The sequence below is a fragment of the Echeneis naucrates genome, chromosome 21 (genome assembly GCF_900963305.1).
Source record: "Echeneis naucrates chromosome 21, fEcheNa1.1, whole genome shotgun sequence".
Taxonomy (NCBI): domain Eukaryota; kingdom Metazoa; phylum Chordata; class Actinopteri; order Carangiformes; family Echeneidae; genus Echeneis; species Echeneis naucrates.
Window position 1 is genome coordinate 17,426,027 of NC_042531.1, and position 20,891 is coordinate 17,446,917.

The window sequence follows — 20,891 nt, forward strand, 5'->3', positions numbered from 1 at the left end:
GATTGATCAGAGTTACCAGTTAACCTAACCGGTATGCTTTTGGGCGGTTGGAGGAAAGCGGAGGAAAGCGGAGGAAACCCGTGCAGGCAGAGAAGGAACCCGCGGCCTGACCAATAAGCCGCCGTGCTGCCCGCTGGTTCATTTTCTCCTTTCTGCACCACGTGACCCTCCGAGACGTCATCTCTGCCCTGCTGCCTACGTAGGCGGATAGTGTGTTACCGTGGCAACAGCATAGCCGCAGCTAGGCTTTTGAGCAGTGCGTGTCTGAAGCGGCCGGTCCACGCAGCTAGAGCGCTCACTTCAGGACCGTTCAGGTAATCCCGATGCGCCACGACGGACAGTGCTCCCGTGGCGGTTTTAAGGTTGTGTTCCCAGCAGAGAAGGTAACGTTAGCGGTAACAGCAGGATTTAGGCAGTAATGTGTCGGTTAGCTTTTCAAAGTAAACTCCCACTTTTGTTGCTGAAGGGCAAGTAATAGAGCGGTGTTTTGAAACGACGTCGAAACAGGTGTACTTGATATGATATGGAGTTCACAAATGACCGACTACGACCGAACGCGGGTGCCCGGCACCGGAGGTTGCATTGGTAGCAACAGCGACCGCTTACTCTGTATAGGTTAGCCACCTTTCTGTCACTGTGCCAGTTAAAGTTTGGACACTTTGTGCTCATTGCTGACTTTGGGGCAGCCGTACCTAAAAGTAGAAGTGGGCTGTGAGACAGGGACGCCGTCTCAGATTCCACTTGTGAACCGAATGCAGTTATCCCGGTCCGTTAGCTAACAGTAGCCGTTAACAATGCTAGTGCATTGGCAGTGCGCTAGTTGGTTTGTTGTTCTTGTCCAGCAGATTTCTCGGAAGGTACGATGTCCAGCGATCTTGCTGGCGTGTGGGAGGTGGCACTGAGTGATGGGGTCCACAGGATAGAGTTTGAACATGGCACGACCACTGGAAAGAGAGTCATTTACGTTGATGGAAAGGTACGGGTCCTGATCCGAAAGTTATGGCGTTTAGCTTTTATAAAACACTTGTGATTCACAGTCGACGAATGTTCATTTCCGGTCTCAAACCAAAGGAGATTCTGCGACGGGACTGGATGTTCAAACTTGTGGGGAAGGAAACATTCAACGTGGGAAAATCAGACACTAAAGCTACCATCAATATCGATGCGGTCAGTGGTTTTGCCTATGAGTACACTCTGGAGATCAACGGGAAGAGCTTGAAGAAGTACATGGAGAACAGATCAAAAGTCACCAGCACCTGGGTTCTCAACTTGGACGGCACTGACTGCAGGGTGGTCCTGGGTGAGTTCCCCTGTTTATATGTTATTCACCAACTGTCCTGATCACCTCGTTATCAAAACATCTTATTGTTAGAATTGCTTTCCATCCAATGGTGCAAATGAATCAGTCTCAGCACAGTAAAAGTAAATCTGCCTTAATCAGTCGGGATAGATAGTGGATTGTTATTAAGAACTCTGTGAGTCCTGCCTCTTACCTACTAATATTATGTCTGACCTCAGAGCTAAGCTATTTAACTGCTTCAAGCCCCAGGGCAAGTAAATCCTTCTTATACCAACACTGCTTCCAGTTGATCAGACGGCAAACCACTTGAAGCATGTGCAGCACATATTGCAGTATGATGCTCTATAACTTTGAGCCATAACATCAGACCAAGAAATTGCTGCTAAATGTATTGAAGACCACTTCGCTGTCATGAAAAAAAAAATTACAGAGCTTTACAGAATCTTTCTCCAACCATCCTTGTAAAAAATGGATATGTCATTTTGTATGTATTACCAAATAAAATATAAAGACCAAAAAATAATCTGAAACAGCTAACTAGACAAATGTAGATAATTACACCCAGAAGTTTTTATCCACGTTAATTTATACATGTTTAGTTTTCTGTGACATACTGTTACAAGCTTTGTGCCTTTAAAAAGGAAAAACAAAGAAATGACTTACACCACCAAAAGAAAAATCCATCTTTCAAATCCAGTTGCATTTTTAAGACCTGAAATACTGCAAAGCAAATTCCCCAGTGAAATAATAACGAGAGATTTGATCAATTTTAGAATAAAAATCAGAAATACCTGTTTTCTTCTGTATGTGCTCAAATTAAAATCTTGTAATTTTGCTTTTTAGTTTTTGAACAGACAACTTGTTAAGTAAGTGTTCACACCACAAGCACTGTTGGATATTTCATTGATCCCATGCGTTTCCTTTCTTGTAGAGAAAGATACTATGGATGTGTGGTGTAATGGACAAAAGATTGAAACAGCAGTGAGTAACATACCAGTCATATGTTTTTAATGTGTATACAATCTGTTGCCATATAATAAAAGGATGCACAAATTAATTTAAGAAGTCTCAACTGATAAATGTACCAAACCCTACCTCTTTTGTGGGTACAAAGCCAAAGAAATCTTGTCGCTTTACAGTTTCCTGCATGCAAAGTTGCCAATATAAAATTGAATGATTGGCTTCTTTCCCCTTACATTTGTCTTGACTTATGCCTGCAGGGGGAGTTTGTGGATGATGGTACAGAGACACATTTCACACTCGGAGACCACAACTGCTGTGTGAAAGCGGTGAGCAGTGGTAAGAGACGAGACGGGATCATTCACACATTGCTCGTGGATGGTACAGAGATAGCTGAATGCACAGAGTGACTGTACAATTGTGTTTACATTTGTATGGAAGCAGAAGGTCTGGTAATCTGTGTGACTGTCAATGCCATTTTAAGCCGTTGGAGTCAGGGACCAAATGACACAAATATTTGCAGCAGTGGGTTGAATAGCAATATTGGTAAAAGCTGTGACTAATACTTTGGCAGTTATAGACAGGACATACTGTCTGGGCTGTTTTAGATGAAAAGTTGTTTATTGTGTAAAGTAATTTCATACTTTGAAGAACTTTTTTTCAGTTGTAAAATGGTACTTTATATGATAACATTTGGTTAGGTTATCAATCCTGGAAGGCCAAATGTGCCATAGTTTTTTCATTTGACCAGGCTCAGTTTGCCCTCTGGTCATTATCATGAACAGCTGGTTTTCTGCTACAGATAAGCTCCATTTATTGTCATTGCCTCCTGTAGTATGTCTTTGAACATTGTTAGAAGCACAGTGTAAATAAAATGTATGATGGTTATTCTTATTTTGGAGAATGAGGTGCCATGTGACAGCTAACTTGACCCCAGACCCATCCTGTTCTCCCTTTGATTCATGCTCATTGTCTTCTATTTTATTTAAATAAGAAGCTTAAATCCAAAATTATTCCTTGAATTTAGCATTATTCCAGTGTGCACTGCTCAGGGGTGATCTTTGTTCTGTCCAGTGTTGATGTCTTAAATTGTCTTTGGTTGATGGATTCAGCCAGGTGAGCAAGATCAGTAGTGTGTATTAAGCGTTTAGTGAACTGTTGTAGATGTGTCATAACAGCCCAGGCTTCACGTCTGCAATTTAATGGCTGTTACTGCTAACGTAGACAATTATTCAGATGTCACACCAGTAATTAGTCATACACAAAACTGAGAGACTTTGCTTGGTGATATGTTGGAGACCCTGTTGAGTGTGTGGAAATCTTGATCTGCTGATGACTTTAGATGAAACTGTTACCGACAGTAAAAGCTGCATAATAGATCATGAGTTAATTTTTTTTCTTTTTGTTCAAGCTATTTCCAAGAACAGAGTCAAACTTTCATTCTATTAAGATTGGTTATCTAACTGGTTAACAGTTGTGCTACTGTATCATTTAGAATAAAACACTTGAGTTAATGTATTTTATATGTAGTGTGTAAGAGTGTTCTATTTATATACCTATTTCAGTTTCTTTACGATTATACTACATTTGTATAATGTAAATTCTATTCAAATTTAATTAAAACTGTGTAGCTGGTTAGGTTTTGTTGTTGAGCTCCCTGAAAGGACCCTTAAATATAAATGAAACTTTTTCTTAAGTGTTTTCTTGAGTTGAAATAAATGTCAAATTTACAATAACAAAAGACAATGAATGATTTATTTTTTTTTTTAATTGCTCAATCAACCCAAACACACTGTATCTGTCCTGCAGCTCTGTCCCAAGCCCATTAAGTCTGATTAGACAATCATTGCCATTATTCTTGAGTATTTTACAATCAGGTTATGATTCTGTATTTGTGACATTCATGTATATCTCTTTATAATAACGTGTGATAATTAGACATTTTTCTGAAAGTATATAATTACTGGTGACATATGATACTTTATTGATATTGAATACATTGTATTATGTCACAACAAATAATCAGAAGTAAAAAAAAACAAACAAACAAAAAAAAAATCTGTTACATCTGTTAATCTGTTGTGCTTTTTCTGGTCCTACAGCCGCTGCTACGTAGATTAAATATAAATCACCCATAAAATAATTGAACTTACAAAGCTGCTACAGGAAAGACAAACTTCTTTATATGATTTCAAGACATAAAGCAAACAATTTCTTGATATAAATGTATGTTCATTCCGTTGACTTCAACTTGTTTTACAAAAAGCTAATGTGCATCTGTCCAATTTTCTCTAACAGCACTGGAAGCATCGCTACATTTGTAATTTAACTGTAGAATTCAACACATAGCTGAGAATGAGGAGGTCATTCATTGCATCTTGCAGGTGAAAATGCACTTGGGCATAGCCTGATAACCACTAAATATGACAGAGACATTAACTCCTCCGTGCACACTGTCGTACATCTTGAAAGGGTCGCTCCCCCTGCTAGGTGGCAGGATGAGACCAGGTTTACCAGGGGCAGAGTTTCCTGTCAGCACCTCTGCTTCTACAAAGTACAGATACTCCTCATTCTGCTTCTCCCACACTTTCATGGCTGCGGCCACTGTGCCAGCAAAGTAAATGCCCTCTCCATATGCTGGGTCTGTATGGAGAAGAAAATAATTACATTATGTTCATCTTCCATTGTCCCCTCTTGCTATTCCAATCATAAGATCCAAAAAATGATGTGTTCATGTGTTTACATTACTTTTAATATCTCATACCTGCAGGTGGTGCATACTCAACGTGGAATCCAATATGGCTAACCACATCACAGAACTGTGCTGGTATGCGCTGAAGCATGTGTTTAGAAGTGCAGTCATTTAGCTGCTTCTTCTTGAGTTTAAACACTGTCTCCAGTGATGGGTTTTCAACCGTTTCCATCTGAATAGAATAATGTCAGGGTCAAGTTGAGGTGACACAGAAGGCACTTGAAGCAAATACAGTTGTGATTTTGAAGGTATATACTTTACCTTCACAAGCCACAGCCCCTCCTTTTTGAATTCACAGTATCTATCTGAGAACACCGGGCTGGAGTGATCAACTCTCTTTCTTCTGAAAGACACATTCTTGGTTGACATTAGACCCAAGGAAGACGCTTCTTCTTTGATGAATTCCTTCTGTATGTTGCAGAGCATCGCCTCCACGTGCAAACCAGCTAACACAGTGTCTTCAGGTGTTCCCATTAAATTCATTTCAGCATGACCTTTCCTGAAAGTCTCCTCAATGGAAACATTTTTGTTTAGACCGGACAGCTCAAGGAATTCTCGCTGGCCAAAGTGCAGGATGAAGTTGTTGCGAATAGTGATGGTGCCAGAGGAGTTGAGGAGGCCACTGATCCATCTCTCAGCCTCTTTGATTGTTTCATCAGAGTAGCCTGTCAGTGTGATCTGTGGAGTGGCAGGCTTCCTTTCACGAGACTCATCTGGTGGCTCAAGGCCTGCTGGAGGAGACAACAATGACGGCCACACTTTAGGATCACTATTTCTATTATTTCCAATATTTTTACCTACAGGGGTAGTTAACATGTAGCTGCACAGTAAAATCATTTTTACAATTGCTTTCCTACATTATCTTTCGTTTTTTCCTACGGCAATTTCAGAAATGTATGCATTCATTTTTAGTTATTTTAGAGTTGTATGCATATTAGCTAAGGTAATGTTTTTGTCATATTCATTTTTAAGGACTGATCTGTTTATTTTTTACACACTGTACAGACAACTTGCACAATTTTAAAATGGAGCCTCATACCAAATTCCAAGTTTATGAAATTGGTCGCAATTTGTCCAGATACCCACCTTGTATGCGTGAGGTTTATTTTAATGAATATTTCCTTACCTTTTTTCTGTTATTCTTACTTTTTTGATTACTGGAAGTCATTCAATTGGAAAGGGAGATTTCAACATCATTTTTTTGTACACTGAAAATGTGCAAGTTCATTATTCTTCTTTGAAAACCTTACCGGATCTGCAGCTGACAACAGCTCCATTTTTGTTTTGTTTGTTTGTTTCTTTCTTTTTTTAGGACTGCTGGTGCTTATAATTATATATTCAGACCAGAACAATGAAACCACTCCAGTTTCCTCCCACCATCCAAAGACATCATGTTTGGGTTAACTGGTGACTCTAAGTTGTAGGTCTGAGTGTGAGTGTGAGTGGTTGTTGGTCTCTGTCTGTCTCTGTGTGTTGGCCCTGTGATGGACTGGTGACCTGTCCAGGGTGACCCCACCCTCATCAAGTGTGAGTTGAGATTGGCTCCAGTGCCCCCCACGACCCGAAAACGGAAAAGCAGTAGAAGATGGATGGATGGAATAATGTAACTACAACAAAAGTCGGTGGGAACAAAACGATCAAAAGTTGACTCTTTCGATTCTCTCAATAGATCTTTACTTCAAGTACTTCAATGAGGAGTGTTGAAGTTGAACCTATATTAAGAATTAATAGAAATGTGTTATTACCTTGTGTGAAGCTGGAATGAGATGCTTTTTGCTGGAGAGTTACCATTTGTTTCTCAAAAGCCTGTAAAGAGAAGACACTTTTTTTTTCTTTTCTATGAGACACTTCACAAAGCATAAATTACATTTCCTTGATATAGTCTTTCTTCAGCTGATTTGCACAACCAACTTATGCCACCATAATTAAGATCAAGAGAGTGTCATCTTAAAAGTCACTCATTATTACATGTTAATCTTTTATAATCTTTTTAGTGTGCTCAATAGCAACCCTCATTTTCTCAGTTAAACTTTTTTTTTTCTTCAGGATATTTTAGGTTGTCTTTCTATAATGGTTAATTCATTCTGTTGCAGCTGTCAAGCAGTTTTTATTTCATACTACCTTCATTTGATATGATAAGTATGGTAATACTATTCGGATTTCATGACAGCAATTTTGCAATATAACCTTAAAGGTGTCGTTGTCAGTTATGATGAAATGAACTTCCATTGGAGTTTGGCAGTTTTGGGCAAAGTGAGCCACAGCATTTGACATGATCTGCGCAGCTTCTTCTTTCTGGAACTTGAAACCCGTGCCGATGGCAGGAAAGGCAATGGACTTGTGTTTTTGTGCAGCTGCCATCTTTAAGCATTCCAGTACTGATTGAAAGAGGTTCTGTAAAAAATAAATGAGAAGCCAAAGAAAAGTCTTTAAAAGTCCTTAAAAATGTATACACAATATATTAATATCTTTTCCCCAGTAGCACTCTATGCATTCTAATCTTTCAGTTCTTCTACTTTTCATTTGGATCTATCACAGGCTGCAATGCTCTTTTGATACCCTTAAGACATATTCAACTCTTTTGTAATTGCGATGCAATATATTTTTAACAGATGACATAATGAATATAATATCAGGTAATTTACACATGTAGTTATATAAGACAATGGCTATTATATAATAGTAACAATAATATATTTTCTACTATTTTTATGAAATGTCCAATAAGACATAAACCCATAATGTACCTTATGTAGATGTTTCTCTGAGACATCTGTGCAAAAAGTGTGGTACACCTCTTTACAGTGCAGGGAGTAGCCATTTGTGATGATTATCTTTCCTTGTAGATGGGCATCATAAACTGCCTTTTGGAGTCTATCACCAGCTTTCTCCAGCAACGCCATTGAGACTTTCCCCAAATGTAAATTTCTGTCTGTCCCTGTCGTGTTTACAATGACATCTGTCTGAGAGAATACAAGAACATGAATGTTAAATAAAAAAGGGTCAAGAAGATGATAGCCAATTGGTTTATGTTCAGAAGACCTAAACATGCAAGAACAATAACTTATTGGAGGTAAGTACATCCACACAAACACACACAAATTCTTCACTTGCTAGCATGTCGTTTAGCTAAATGTTAAATCTCCAAACAAGCAACAATTTACACTAAAATGTCTTAAATAGCCCACCACTCTGATCCTTACCCACTGATCCTCAATTTTACCCTTCTTCAGAATCAGTAGCACGTTTCCCATCTTGAGAGGAGGCCTTGAGGTTTTGCCAACCGCTGCCTGACTGTAAGTATAGGGCAATTGGGAGGTCAATATCTGTTTACAAGCCCTTTCCATTTCCCAAACTGAAGGCTCGTCATTGTTCACAAGGAGGATTTCTTCCGGAAGATGTGTTTGAGAGAGACTTTCATAGTAGTTTTTCACAGTCGACACTATGGTAGTTGCACATAGAGGCAGGGGGAAGTGGAATAGTCCTGAGCTTATAGCAGGAATGGCGACTGTCTTCAGTCTGTACTCCTGAACCCTGTCAAGAATGCTTCGGATAGTTCTCTTCAACAGTTGCTCAGCAAGTGAAATATCAGGGCTTGTTTGGAATGACAGTTCTGGACCCACAGCATGAATTATCTTCTTATATGGCAGCAATCCAGCATCAAGGACAATAGCATCTCCTGTATTCAGAATTCCATTCTGTCCGATGTAATCATTACTCTCTCTTTGGATAAGAGGACCACCAGTCTCAGACAGAGCTTGGGCAAGGCCCCCATAATGCTTAAGACTGACATTTGCAGCATTCACAACAGCATCTGCTTGGAAACTGGTGAGATCAGCCTTCCATACGGACACCTTAACACCGGAACGCAACCAAGTAGCAAACCTTTGCTGTGGGACAATGGTTGGCCTTTTCTGCTGTGCCCTCAGATCCCTTTGAAAATCCACACCTTCAATGATGGCCACACATCCAAATTTGTGTTGAAGGACTTCACTCAGAACAGCTCCACATTTCTTCACAATGTTGACTGAAGGCCCATAAAGAGGATAATCAAAGTGACCAGCCATGGTTGCTAAACAGCTCTGTGGAAACATTCAAGGGAAGAAAATAAATCATGCAAAGGTTACGGGGGTTGTTAAAGCACTTCAAACACTATTAATACACCTGTTGAGTTTTGAAATGGATCAAGAAAAGATACAAAAAGAAATGAATACACCATCATGTGTTATAAAAATTATTGTGGCCTGAATATGTGAAAAACAACAAAAGTGGGCAGTTGTGTAAATATATATATATATAAAATCCAATAATTAATTTCTCAAGTTGAAACTGGGACCATTAAGAAAACTTGGATAGACTGCATTTAGTAAAAGGGCTGTGATTTGACTTTTTTCAACAAAGAAAAAAAAAAAAAAACTAAATACATTCTTCTTTTAATATTTAAGACTCGAATAAATTTGATCGAATTGGCTGGGTTCTGCAACTAGAGGCGTTGGGAAAATACCCGATAAGAAACTTAAAAAAATAAAGTAACCTGCCGTGAACTCTCCAGTACATATGCTGGATAAAGTGCTGTTTCCTTACTGGACCAGTAGAGGGAGATACAGACCCTTAATGTGAACAGTTCGCTGCTTCTCAAGGGAGCTGTTGTTAAACTTTAAGTTAATTTCTGTGCATGATCATTGCAGCATTTGTTACGCGGAACATCATGCATCAATTTGTTTGACAGACATTTAACTGAGAGTGTGTCTGTTTCGCTGTTGATACTTTCCTTTTGACTGCTATAGATTGTAGTTTTAATTTCGAAGTAAACTGAAGCGCCATTTTTTTATCGCTGTTGTATACCTGCGCGAGACTAACCTGAAGCCCGCGAGACAGCAACATAAACAGCTGGATGTAAGCTCAGCCGCAAAGTCAACTTTGTGTCTCTGAAAAGCCTAGCTGGAACTTCACACACTAAAAAAAACAACAATATGGAGCAGAAATGTCGGGATACTCACTGAGTCGCAGCTGGGAAGTACGGGAGAACAGAAAGCGAAAGTAAGGGAAAGAGGGCGGGCTCTCCTGAACTTCCCAACGTCTCTCAAGCAGATTGGTTTTTATTTGTCTTTCGTATGATCACCAAGGTAACCAGTGTCCATGTCCTCAGCGGTGTTCCCCTTTCACTTTAACATGAGCAGTTTATGGCTCTTCGTCGGACCAAACGTCGCATCCGTTCCATTTCCAAAGAAACAAAAGTGAAAGTAAGACGGGACAGAAGTGGACGGCACAGCGGCCATGGCGGACGCGTATTCGTATGCTCTGCTCGTGGAGTTCGAAGAGAACAACATCCCGAGGTTGAGAAACAAGTTAGTCAAATACTTTCAGAGTAAGAAGTCTGGCGGTGGCGACTGTGACGTTGAGTATGAAAATGGCAGCAGGACAGCGGTGCTGCGCTTCCGCAGAGAGGAGGGTAAGTCCACCCCCCCCCCATAAACTCGGCCAGTGCTGTGTCGGTGAGAAACAAAAAGTAAAGCTAACCCCGTTATTATCGACTGTTTTTGCCTCAAATTTCTCTCTCGCAGACCAACAAAACGTGTTGGCCAAACAGACGCATCAGATCCACTTGGACAAAGGCGTTTTGAAGACGACAGTCCGCTCGCTGCCGGAGGAGAGAGCGGCACAGGTGAGAGGCTGTCGGCTGTTATACACGTACATGTGTTTGTGAATGTTTCTTTAAGCTCACGAAGAAATATGTTTTCACACATTAGGGCCAATTTCCCATTTTCTGTGGACTCAGTAACCCTCCCGTCCATCTGTAGGCCTTAGTTCCAGCCCGAGTGATTCAGCTGTATATTAACTGGCCTCAGGAAGGCTTTGCCCTTTGCCTTGTGATGCATCATGAACTTGAGGTGGTGCTGTCTGCTGTGATTTTACTCTCTTATACTTTCACTTCCTGCTGTTTGAATGTTTCGGAGGTCTAAGCAAGGAGGGCAAGACGTATTTTTGTGCAAAGTTGAACCAAATACTCATAGTTCCTATTCAGTGACATTTAGGAAATTGTGCCAAGTGGAACTGGTCAGAAAAGATGCCAAACAATAGAAAATCCTGACGGTAAAACTATTTTTTTTTTTATTCCATACAGGAAATTCCATCTGACGAACTCAAAAAGAATTGTAAGTATTATGTTTTGTAAGTCAAACATATAGAGTAAGAATTGGTGTTTTTTTTAAACTGATTAATACATTCTCATGGGTTCACGTGAGCTAACTTTATTAGTACATTTGTGTTAAGTCACTTCATCATGTGTTAACAGCGGAGGTTGCAGTGAACAATCAGCTGTCAAATAATGATGAAGTGACAGCTGCAGCTGAAGCCAAGACCGAAGCAAAAGGCAGAGATGATCATTCAGCAGATGAAGAGCTTTGCTCAACTTCGGCTGTCTTAGGAAATATTCAAGCAACGCTTACCCAGGAGTTTTTGGAGATGCTGGTGGAGAATGTTTTAAAAGACTCTTCATCCACCTTCACTTTGCAAATCATTCCAGGCATGTCATCGGCTGTGGTTACATTCCAGAGCAGTAAAGGTATACTTGCACTGTGTTTTACTGTGTCATGCATAATAGTTACAAAAAGGTACAACCTTCCAACAATCAAGGATGTATCCAAATATAATTTCCATACCTCTAGTTCTTTTTAGCATGAAGAAATTATGCATAAAAACCCATTTGATTATCAGATTTACTCTATGGATCCACTGTGCACAAACAATAGAATCTTACAAGCAGCTATCATAAGGTCTGTCACCTATTAGTTTTAAAAGGACTTGCTGGATTTGTCTTGTGAGCAAATTATTTAAAGTTCAGATTTGGTATTTTTCATCCAAATACACCATATGAGTCTACAAGTCTTTTAAATGTATTTAATCCATAGAAAGTATTTTTCCTATTTGTGTTATGATAAGTCTAACTACCATAATCTTTTTTTATCACTGTCCCACAGAAAGCACATACTTTGTGACAAGATGTGCACAAAACAGGATGTTCAAAAATAAGGGGTTATCGGTACGGCCTCTGGAACTCACAGAGCAAATTGTAGTTGAAGACATACAAAATTTGAATGAAGATGTCCTCCAAATGTATTTTGAGAAAGAAGGGGGGGATGTGGAGAATATTGTGGTGAATGAAGTGGAACAATCTGCTGTCATCACCTTTAAAGACCATAAAGGTAGGAAAGTTTCTAAATATTCCTGTACTTGTTATTACATTTGATAATTTGACAATTATTCTATTTTTCCATAGATGTTCAGAAAATGATGAAGAAGAAACATCACATCAAACAAAAAGAGATCAGAGTTTACCCTTTCTGTGCATCTTTGGGAATTGCCCTCTATGGCAAAGACAAGCCTTCACTTAAACTCCCTGCTGCTATCTTAGAATCCATTGACTGTGTCCTCTGGAGATACCTAAACGACAATCAGTTGGCAGCAGAGAGCATTCAAAGTGATTTAGCTAAACACTTCTGTAATGTAAACCTGGGCGTGTCTCCTGTGTGCTTGAGCCCCATGTCTTCACTACTTAAGCAAAAGGATGCAAAAGCCATCATCAAAGAGTGGGACAACACTGTGAAGACAGCCTTTGCACAGGCTGTGTCAAAATTCAAATCCCTTACCTTTCAGCTAGAGCAAGAGGTTTGGGAAAAGTCTCAAGAGAACATCAGACAGACACTACAAAATAAAGATGTGGCTGTCGTGCTTGACAAAGCCAGTGGTGTCTTATCAGTTGTTGGTCTTGTGGATGATGTCAACAGCCTTGAGCAAACTCTTCATGGGGTTGTACAGAAGATTGTCAAAAATGTGAAGAGGGAGCAATTGAGCAAAACCCAAGTGATCAAAGTATCACCATCTATTTTGCACATTCTGCAACAAGATGGTCTTCTGGATAAGCTGCTTTGTGTGTACCCAGAACTCAAAATGTCATCAAGGAAAGACAGTTCAGATATTACATTTACTGGCTTAAGTGAAGAGATACTGTCAGCAAACAAAATGATATGCGAAGCAGTACTTTCATTAAAGCGGCGGGTATTAGAATTAGATGATTTTGTGATTGACATGTTGAAGGGTGAAGAACAAGAGGAGCTTACAAAAACCCTCCTCATATCTAGTGGAAAAAATGCAGCGTTTGAAATCAGTGCTCTGAGGGTGCAGCTCGTTGCGGTTTCAGATAGTGACCTGAATGATGCTGAAGATCACCTGGGAAAGCTGCTAAAGTCTCAGTACATTGATGTTGAAGATAGTAATGTCATAGAGAAACCAGATTGGCAACATCTGGTCAGTCAGTTAGAAGATGCCAACAGTAAGTCCTGTAGGAGACTTCGAATCTGCATCACTGGTCAGCAAGTTGTAGTTTCTGGCCACCAGGATACTGTCATGAAAGTTAGCAGAGAGCTTGAGGAATACTTGAAGCAGAATGCTCAAGTTGAAGAAGTTCTGGTCGTGAAGTCCAATGCCATAGTTGAATACATTAAAAAATGCAACCCAAGTTTTTCAGAGCAAGTGGCAGTGTCTTACAAAAACGAAGCCATTTGTCTCAGTGGGTCTAGAGTTGATGTTGCAAATTGCAAAATTGTGTTTGAAGACTTGGTTAATTCTCTCTTCTTTGAAAAATTCAAAGTTTCCAAGACTGGAGTGAAGAAGCTCTTCAAGAATAACGGAAGCATGTATTTTTCCTCTCTGTTAAACAATACCGAATGCGTGGTCCAAATGCTTGATGAGAGCAGTGGAAGTAACAGTTACTTTTCTCATGGACAAGGATCTAAACCGGTGTATCAGCTTCAGACAGCTTATGGAGTAGAAATAGCTGTTTGCGAGGCGGATATGTGCAGTTACCCAGTGCATGCAGTTGTCAATTCATCTAGTCCTGACTTGAAACATAGCGGGGGTCTTGGACAAGCACTTTTGAATGCTGCTGGTCCTCAGTTCCAGGATGATTGTGACAGAATAATTAGCTCACAAGGACAGCTCAAGACCGGGGAGTGTGTCATAACTGATGCACGGGGAAAACTTTGTTGCAAGAAAGTTATCCATGTCGTGGGACCCACTTTTGATCTAAATAAATCCCAGAGGGCTCAGGCACAGCTGAAAAAAGCTGTTAAAGAAAGCTTGAAAGTTGCCGAAAAGTGCGGCTGCATTTCTGTGGCCCTGCCTACCATAAGCAAAAACAAAGGCTTTGATCTGAATATGTGTGCTGTAACCATCATCAAAGCGGTAAAAGAATACCTTGATGAGGATTGTGAGGACAACATTCTGAAGAAGATCCATTTGGTTGACAATGAGGGCGCTGCTGTACAGGCCATGGAGAGAGCTGTCAGGCAAGAGTTTGGAAATCATGGTATCAGCCATTCTCAACAGACTTCTGTAAAAGACCCCACACATCCTGTGAAACAAGATACATCTGCTGGATCAGGCACAAACTGCCTGGGTCAAGTGAAGACCAAAGAGGGCTTGGAGATCATTCTTACCACAGGACAAATCGAGAATGCCATGGTAATTCTGATTTTAATATCTTTCACAAATACCAAAAAATTTAAAATTAAATTAAAAAGGGACTGAAGAGGACTAGAGTACATAGCAATAACTACTAACCCATCCCCCAACTCTAGATCATTTTCATAATATGAGGTTGGGGGTTTAAATGATTATTTTCTAACTGATTCTTGTTCAACACAATCTTAGACGGATGTGACGGTGAATACCGTGTTTGAAGATCTTGTCCTGAACAAAGGAGCAGTTTCAAATGCCATTCTGAAGGTGGCTGGACCCAAACTTCAGCAGCTTGTAAATGCAATGAATGCCAGTGCAAATGTCGGTGAGATCATTGTCACCGAGGGCTGTAATCTGAAGAGCAAGCACGTCTTTCATGCAGTTGCACCTCACTGGGACAAAGGACAAGGCGCATCTGAAAAGGTAAACTGTAGCTCTTGCTGTAAGTCTTAACTGATGAGTAGTTGTTCAAATAAGTGCACCATAAGGACTGTACTTACAAATATACGTTTAACATTGGCTAATCATGGGATATTATATAGTTTTAATGACATAAATTGCTTTCAGCTGTTTTAATGTCACAGGATCATGTCTTGTTGTCATTTTGCAGAGGATAATGGATCAATATGGACTTAAAGGAAGGATCATTGAAGCCGTAGCTACAGCCTATATACATTGCAAACCATTGCTGTAGTAGTGGAAGTCAAAGATCGCTAACCAAAATTGAATTCTAATCAAAGCTACTTTACTGCTTCCCGAACCAGAGGTCACTCTGAGAAGTGTTAAACTTCACATCATGTCATAGCCATAAACCTTCTTCCAGAAAAAAAATCCCTAATCTAACACCTTAACATTAATAGCATTTATGTTTTTCCTTAAAGATCTTGGGTGCAATTTTCAAGGACTGCTTGGATAAGGCAGAAGATACCGGTATGACTTCCATTTCTTTCCCTGCTATCGGCACTGGGAACCTAGGATTTCCAAAAGACCAGGTGGCCTCATTGATGCTGAATGAAATCTCATCATTTAGCAGTAAGAAACTGCCTAAGAACCTGAAAACGGTTGCTATCATCCTTTACTCCGGAGATGCACAGACAATCCAGGTAAGGCAACTAAGGAAGCTTGTCTGTTTTTGTTTTTCAGAGTGGAAATGAACTTAATGACAAATCAGCAATATCAACCGGCAGTATCAATTATTAACATGATAATCCACCAGTTTGTTTTTATTTATGTAACATTCCTATTTGTTGAATGTGCTTTGGAAGAAGATATCCCTTTTAATTCTGTCAACAGGTTTTCATTGATGAATTTAAGAAGAAGTTCCCCAATGCCTCAGTTGATGCAATAGCCCCACAAAGTCAAGGTACACAGGATTTTTCTGTTCAATTTCAATGTAATGCTGTGTTTCTGAAACAGTTGCTCCCAAAACATTACTAAATAAATGTTAACCATAAAAAGCGTAACCAAAAAATGTAGTGTGCTAAATATTAGAGGTCTCAGCAATTATGAAATTATACTATCCCAGCTCACACTGGGTGAGGGCGGGGTACACCCAGGACAGGTCACCAGTCCATCACAGGGCCAACACACAGAGACAGACAGAGACCAACAACCACTCACACTCACACTCAGACCTACAGACAATTTAAAGTCACCATTTAACCCAAACATGATGTCTTTGGACGGTGGGAGGGAACCAGAGTACCCACACAGGCACGGGGAGAACATGCAGACTCCACACAGAAAGGCCCCAGGCCGGGAACCTGCAACCTTCTAATTGTGGGGCAGCACTAACCACTATGCCACTGTGCTGCCTGGCAATTTAACAAACATTTGGGGAAAAAAGCTTTATTCAGTGCATTGCAGGATTGCTGCTAACCCTTTACTTTTGTCTGCTGCCACAAGGTCCCTTCTCCAAAGTTGTCTCTAGCTCAGGAATGCATGAAACCAAAATGGGAAGTGTGGATATACAGGTGGTCACAGGGGACATAACAAAGGAGACAACTGATGTTATTGTCAACTCCTCCAATGAAAGCTTTTCTCTGAAATCAGGTAAGTCATAGTGAGAACTAGAATATTTATGAAGTTTGATTATAATTGAAGCTTTAATTCTAGATCATTTTTATATTTAGATGTGGGTATAAATCTTATGCTATATAGAGGATGTATATATATATAGGACTAACCCTAACACTTAAAAAGTAACAACAAGGCAATATACTCAACATATAGAATCTGTTTAACATCAATATTTACACAAAAATTTGTCCCCGGTAATCATGGCCTTCAGTTATTGTGTTAGTTATTCAATACCATATATGCTATATTTCATCTTTCTCTCTCTAGGAGTATCAAAGGCTATTCTGGATGCAGCTGGTCAGGCTGTTGAAACAGAGTGCCAAACCCTTGGTATGAAAACATTTTAACTTTTTTTCTTAGTTATTTAAAAATGTTTTTATTTTCATTAACCCGTCTTCTGTAAGCGTATAACACAGTATAGCGATCAGCCAAGTTTTGTGATGCCCACCATAACACTAGATTAGTAAACCATGAGATGTGTGACCACAGTGTGCATAAACGTGTGCTTAAAAATCATTCAAATCTACTGTCTTACCTTTAGGTGCCCAGCCCCACCCAGGTATGATAATGACCCAGCCAGGTAACCTGCAGTGTAAGAAGATCCTCCATCTGACTGGGCAGACAGATCCAATTAAAATCAATAAGGAAGTAAAGGAGGCTCTCCAAATGTGTGTGAAAAACTCATTCACTTCTGTCTCATTCCCTGCCATTGGCACAGGTGAGTTCATTATATGTCAAATCTTCTTTCTCACACAATAATCTGCAAGCCCTTCGTTTCAAAAATAATGATCACTACCCAGATAGCTTGTTTGGTGTGTTTTGACAAGCTTTTACTTTCTGATGCTTTTGTTCCCTCCTATAGATGCCAGTTATTGCAAATTTGTAATGTATGCTTTTCCATTATAGGTCAAGGCAACGTTCAGGCAGGGCAGGTGGCAGATGCTATGTTGGATGCTGTGATTGATGTGCTTAGGCAGTACCCCTTAGCTCCCCTGAAGAAAGTTCGGATAGTTATTTTCCAACCACCAATGCTGAAAGAATTCTACAACAGTATGCAGAGAAGAGAAAGAACTGAGGCTAAGGTTAACGCTGGGTTCTGGGGAGGCCTTGGTACCAAAATTAAATGTAAGTAACTAAAAGAGAATTCAATTTGGTTTACATATCCATGATCAGCTTTGAATGTTTAAATCCTAATTTAAAGATTGGAATTTGTGTTTGCAGCACTCTTTTATTTCGGTGGTGACACTGATGACAAGCCTCAGAAAGTGGAAGATTTTGTCATTGAGGCTCTGGAAACAGAACCAACTTGCTTCTACATCTGTAGTGACACACAAGCTAAAGTAGACTCAGCCAAGCAGTGGATTAATGACCTGATATCTAAAGAGATAGAAACCAACATTCTTTCAGATGACACCATCCTTTGCTTAACTGATGCTGACCGCAAGTGCATAGCTGACATCCAGAAGACCATAGGCGTGAGTATTAGGACTGAGAACATCAATAGTAAAGCCTCAATTACCATTGAAGGAATCAGCAAGGATGTTCTGAAAGCCACCAAGGAGATCCATGGCATGCTGAAAAAGGCGAGGGAAGTGAAAGAACTAAAGAAGAAAGTGGAGTTGACAGACACGGTGGCAGAATGGCAGTACCAACAGCAAGGACATCAGTTTCAATCCTTTGATTCAATGACCAACTTCCACCTAGAGCAAGCACTGGAACAGAGGGAAGCAAGTGTGAAAATCAAAGTCCTGGGTCACCACTACACCGTCACAATGCCAAGTGGTCCGGCCTCTGACAGCCAAGGACGTACCCTACAGATAAAAAGAATTGACAAGCTAAAAGGTATTCTACTTTTAGATGGAGACTTTTTGCTTTTCAAAAGTTCTGCTTTTCTAACCTTTTCTAAAATGTTACCATAAAAACTAAATTGGTTATTTTGCTATTAGATGAAGATATCCCTGAGCATTGGGAACCCATGCCAGCCAAAACCATTTGTCATCCCGTTACTATCCAGGCGGGAACAGCAGAGTACACTGAAGTCCAGAATCTGTTCCAGCAGTCGTGCAAAATGACCATTACTAAGGTAGTCCACATATAAGATGCTCTGTATATCATGCATGATGTTTTAAGTCCGGTTACTGCATGTTACTAGATTAGAAGGTTGACCAAGAAGTCACTAGCATCCTTCACCTCCATGCAATGATTCAGCTGCTTTGTTCCTACTGCAGTTAAATGTGTCCTTTCCCTTCTTAGATTGAGAGAATCCAGAACCCAACTTTATGGAAGACCCTACAAGTCAAGAAGCGCGAGATGGATCAAAGAAATGGCCATCAAAACAACGAAAAACGTCTCTTCCATGGCACTTGCCACACGACTGTGACTGACATCAATCATTATGGCTTCAACAGGAGTTATGCAGGAAAGAATGGTGAGACCTGAACTCCTGAGTGACACATCACATTCCTTGGAATGTTTATTGTTGATTTTTACACCACAATCAAGCATATTTTAAAATGTTTATTTAAGATGAACTAAATAACTTTATGCTGTTGTTTCATTTCTAGCGGCTTGTTATGGTAATGGAACATACTTTGCTGTCCATGCAAACTACTCTGCCAGTAATACCTACTCCAAGCCAAATCCAAATGGTGAGAAGTTCATGTATCTGTGCCGGGTGTTAACTGGAGATTTTACCACTGGACAACAAAACATGATCGTTCCCCCGGCTAAGGGTGCTGTGTCCGTGCACAAGTACGATAGTGTCGTGGACAAGATGGCTGCACCCAGTATGTTTGTTATCTTCCATGACAGCCAGGCTTGTCCTGAATATCTGATAACATTCAAGTGATCAAACTGTCTATCGAGGTAAAATCGAAATTTCAGGCCACTTTCTCAAATTTAATAGTTCATGTTTATTGCTTATCAACAAGTTAATATTTAGCATATAGTCAGAATGGGCAATAGATAAATAAATAAAAAATAAATAAAGCAACTAGTAATGATCACAAGAGTCAGTAATCAGACTTATATAGAGCCTTGAAAATGTTGTTGAAAGACCACGGTATGGTCATGCAGAAGCAAATTCAGCAGTGCAAAGAAGAGAAAAAACAGAGCTTTCTACCTGTACATTTATGGAACATTAAACGCAGATTTTAGAGGCTGAGGAAATTACCAGCTTTCTGCCAGGAAATCATGTGATAGTCAAAGTATGCACTTGTCAATCCGGTCAAACACTTTTAGTTTTGAAAGGAGCATTGGAAGTAAATTGATGCTGCAATTACAAAGGCTTTACAAATGAAAGTTAATGCAAGCACAATAATGTGTTAACGGTTTTCTTTATATGCAATTTGTTTGTGTAACATAACATTTTTTTCTTGAACAAATCTTAACACCTTACATCACGTTTTAACTTGTCGCACAAGTTTCTTGTGTTTTTTCTAAAAGAAGGTGCAAAAATATACTATAAACAGATTAATGTATAAAAAAACCTTTTTTTCTCCATGAATGAATACAGGGAAGATTCTCAACTTTACTTTAAGTTAAATGTTGGCAAAAATAAATAAATACAGTTATTTGTACGATACCTTTACAATTTCATTTTAAATAACATATAAGATGAGATTTGTGTTATTGTTTCCTCAGAACTCAGAGCTGGTTAAATAATAAACATTGAGCCCTTTGCACTTATGAAAGTGTGATATTGGTGTTCATTTGTTTGCGAGAATTTTTGCTCAACATGTCCAAACACAATAAAACAGAAACAACAGGAAAATACAGTCACGTTACCTTTGCTGGCTTCTCTGGCTTTGCCTGCAGGTCGTACTGCATTACAAGTACATACATCCTGTATGTCTCCCTCCTGTTTCCAAGACTAAAAAGAGTTGCAGTTCTGGGTAAAGATAACAGAAGGATTTAATTTCAAGCTGATTCAGCACCAAATGAGATAAAATGCCAACCCCAAATTGCCTCTTGCTTCAGACCGCAACAAAACCAGATCATCTGGGCACTTTTTGATGCTCGGCATAGCTCAACCAGGGTTCCTAACACCTCAACCATGTAAATGATATCCTTTCTCAGTACCAGGTTGTTGAAAAGAGGCCTTGTGGATGGAGAAGTATTTTACAACAATCCAACATGACATCTAAATTGACTTAAACACCATACTGCAGACTGTTTTTACAAAGGCAATGCTCTGATGCCTGCTATATGTAAACAATGAAAGACTTGGAGTTCTTCAAATGCTTGGTAAGTTAACATTAAAGTTACGATACTTATATTTTC

The 20,891-nt window shown here is 39.6% G+C and overlaps 3 protein-coding genes across 6 annotated transcripts; 2 read left to right on the forward strand and 1 right to left on the reverse strand.

The window, feature by feature from the left end:
• Positions 1-219: 219 nt before the first annotated feature.
• Positions 220-4,000, forward strand: faima (Fas apoptotic inhibitory molecule a). Of its 2 annotated transcripts, none has more exons than XM_029529970.1 (5): positions 220-314; positions 846-976; positions 1,072-1,300; positions 2,232-2,281; positions 2,521-4,000. In XM_029529970.1, exons 2-5 carry the CDS (start codon positions 863-865, stop codon positions 2,668-2,670), a joined length of 543 nt encoding a protein of 180 aa, XP_029385830.1. In that variant the 5' UTR covers positions 220-314; positions 846-862; the 3' UTR covers positions 2,671-4,000. The 2 variants fall into 2 exon arrangements, with proteins under 2 accessions (XP_029385830.1, XP_029385831.1); XM_029529971.1 differs by having other exon boundaries at positions 255-383.
• A 5-nt stretch (positions 4,001-4,005) lies between these two features.
• Positions 4,006-10,440, reverse strand: parp9 (poly(ADP-ribose) polymerase family member 9). Of its 3 annotated transcripts, none has more exons than XM_029529968.1 (8): positions 9,873-9,981; positions 8,216-9,094; positions 7,760-7,975; positions 7,200-7,406; positions 6,758-6,818; positions 5,274-5,740; positions 5,025-5,184; positions 4,006-4,903 (listed from the first exon to the last, which is right to left on the reverse strand). In XM_029529968.1, exons 1-8 carry the CDS (start codon positions 9,894-9,896, stop codon positions 4,629-4,631), a joined length of 2,289 nt encoding a protein of 762 aa, XP_029385828.1. In that variant the 5' UTR covers positions 9,897-9,981; the 3' UTR covers positions 4,006-4,628. The 3 variants fall into 3 exon arrangements, with proteins under 3 accessions (XP_029385828.1, XP_029385827.1, XP_029385829.1); XM_029529967.1 differs by having other exon boundaries at positions 4,008-4,903; positions 5,274-5,743; positions 9,873-9,979; XM_029529969.1 differs by lacking the exon at positions 9,873-9,981 and adding an exon at positions 10,013-10,440 and having other exon boundaries at positions 4,009-4,903; positions 5,274-5,743.
• parp14rs1 (poly(ADP-ribose) polymerase family member 14-related sequence 1) lies at positions 9,721-20,352 on the forward strand. Its single transcript, XM_029529966.1, has 17 exons — positions 9,721-10,464; positions 10,577-10,677; positions 11,137-11,167; positions 11,308-11,577; positions 11,993-12,217; positions 12,292-14,534; positions 14,724-14,954; positions 15,413-15,634; positions 15,825-15,894; positions 16,437-16,583; positions 16,878-16,940; positions 17,152-17,328; positions 17,517-17,735; positions 17,832-18,452; positions 18,557-18,693; positions 18,864-19,038; positions 19,175-20,352. Exons 1-17 carry the CDS (start codon positions 10,290-10,292, stop codon positions 19,456-19,458), a joined length of 5,391 nt encoding a protein of 1,796 aa, XP_029385826.1. The 5' UTR covers positions 9,721-10,289; the 3' UTR covers positions 19,459-20,352.
• Positions 20,353-20,891: the final 539 nt, after the last annotated feature.

What these genes read in the sequence shown, in the direction of transcription:
- faima (XM_029529970.1), top strand. Translation starts at nt 863, where the DNA reads ATGTCCAGCGATCTTGCTGGCGTGTGGGAGGTGGCACTGAGTGATGGG. An exon ending in TCATTTACGTTGATGGAAAG is followed by an intron (nt 977 to 1,071) that starts GTACGGGTCCTG and finishes CTCAAACCAAAG; the next exon opens with GAGATTCTGCGACGGGACTG. An exon ending in TGACTGCAGGGTGGTCCTGG is followed by an intron (nt 1,301 to 2,231) that starts GTGAGTTCCCCT and finishes CCTTTCTTGTAG; the next exon opens with AGAAAGATACTATGGATGTG.
- parp9 (XM_029529967.1), bottom strand. Translation starts at nt 9,896, where the DNA reads ATGTTGCTGTCTCGCGGGCTTCAG. An exon ending in TCATTCCAGCTTCACACAAG is followed by an intron (nt 5,744 to 6,757) that starts GTAATAACACAT and finishes TGTCTCCTCCAG; the next exon opens with CAGGCCTTGAGCCACCAGAT. An exon ending in AGGGGCTGTGGCTTGTGAAG is followed by an intron (nt 5,185 to 5,273) that starts GTAAAGTATATA and finishes TATTCTATTCAG; the next exon opens with ATGGAAACGGTTGAAAACCC.
- parp14rs1 (XM_029529966.1), top strand. Translation starts at nt 10,290, where the DNA reads ATGGCGGACGCGTATTCGTATGCTCTGCTCGTGGAGTTCGAAGAGAAC. An exon ending in GCGCTTCCGCAGAGAGGAGG is followed by an intron (nt 10,465 to 10,576) that starts GTAAGTCCACCC and finishes TCTCTCTCGCAG; the next exon opens with ACCAACAAAACGTGTTGGCC. An exon ending in CCTTGGTACCAAAATTAAAT is followed by an intron (nt 17,736 to 17,831) that starts GTAAGTAACTAA and finishes TTGTGTTTGCAG; the next exon opens with CACTCTTTTATTTCGGTGGT.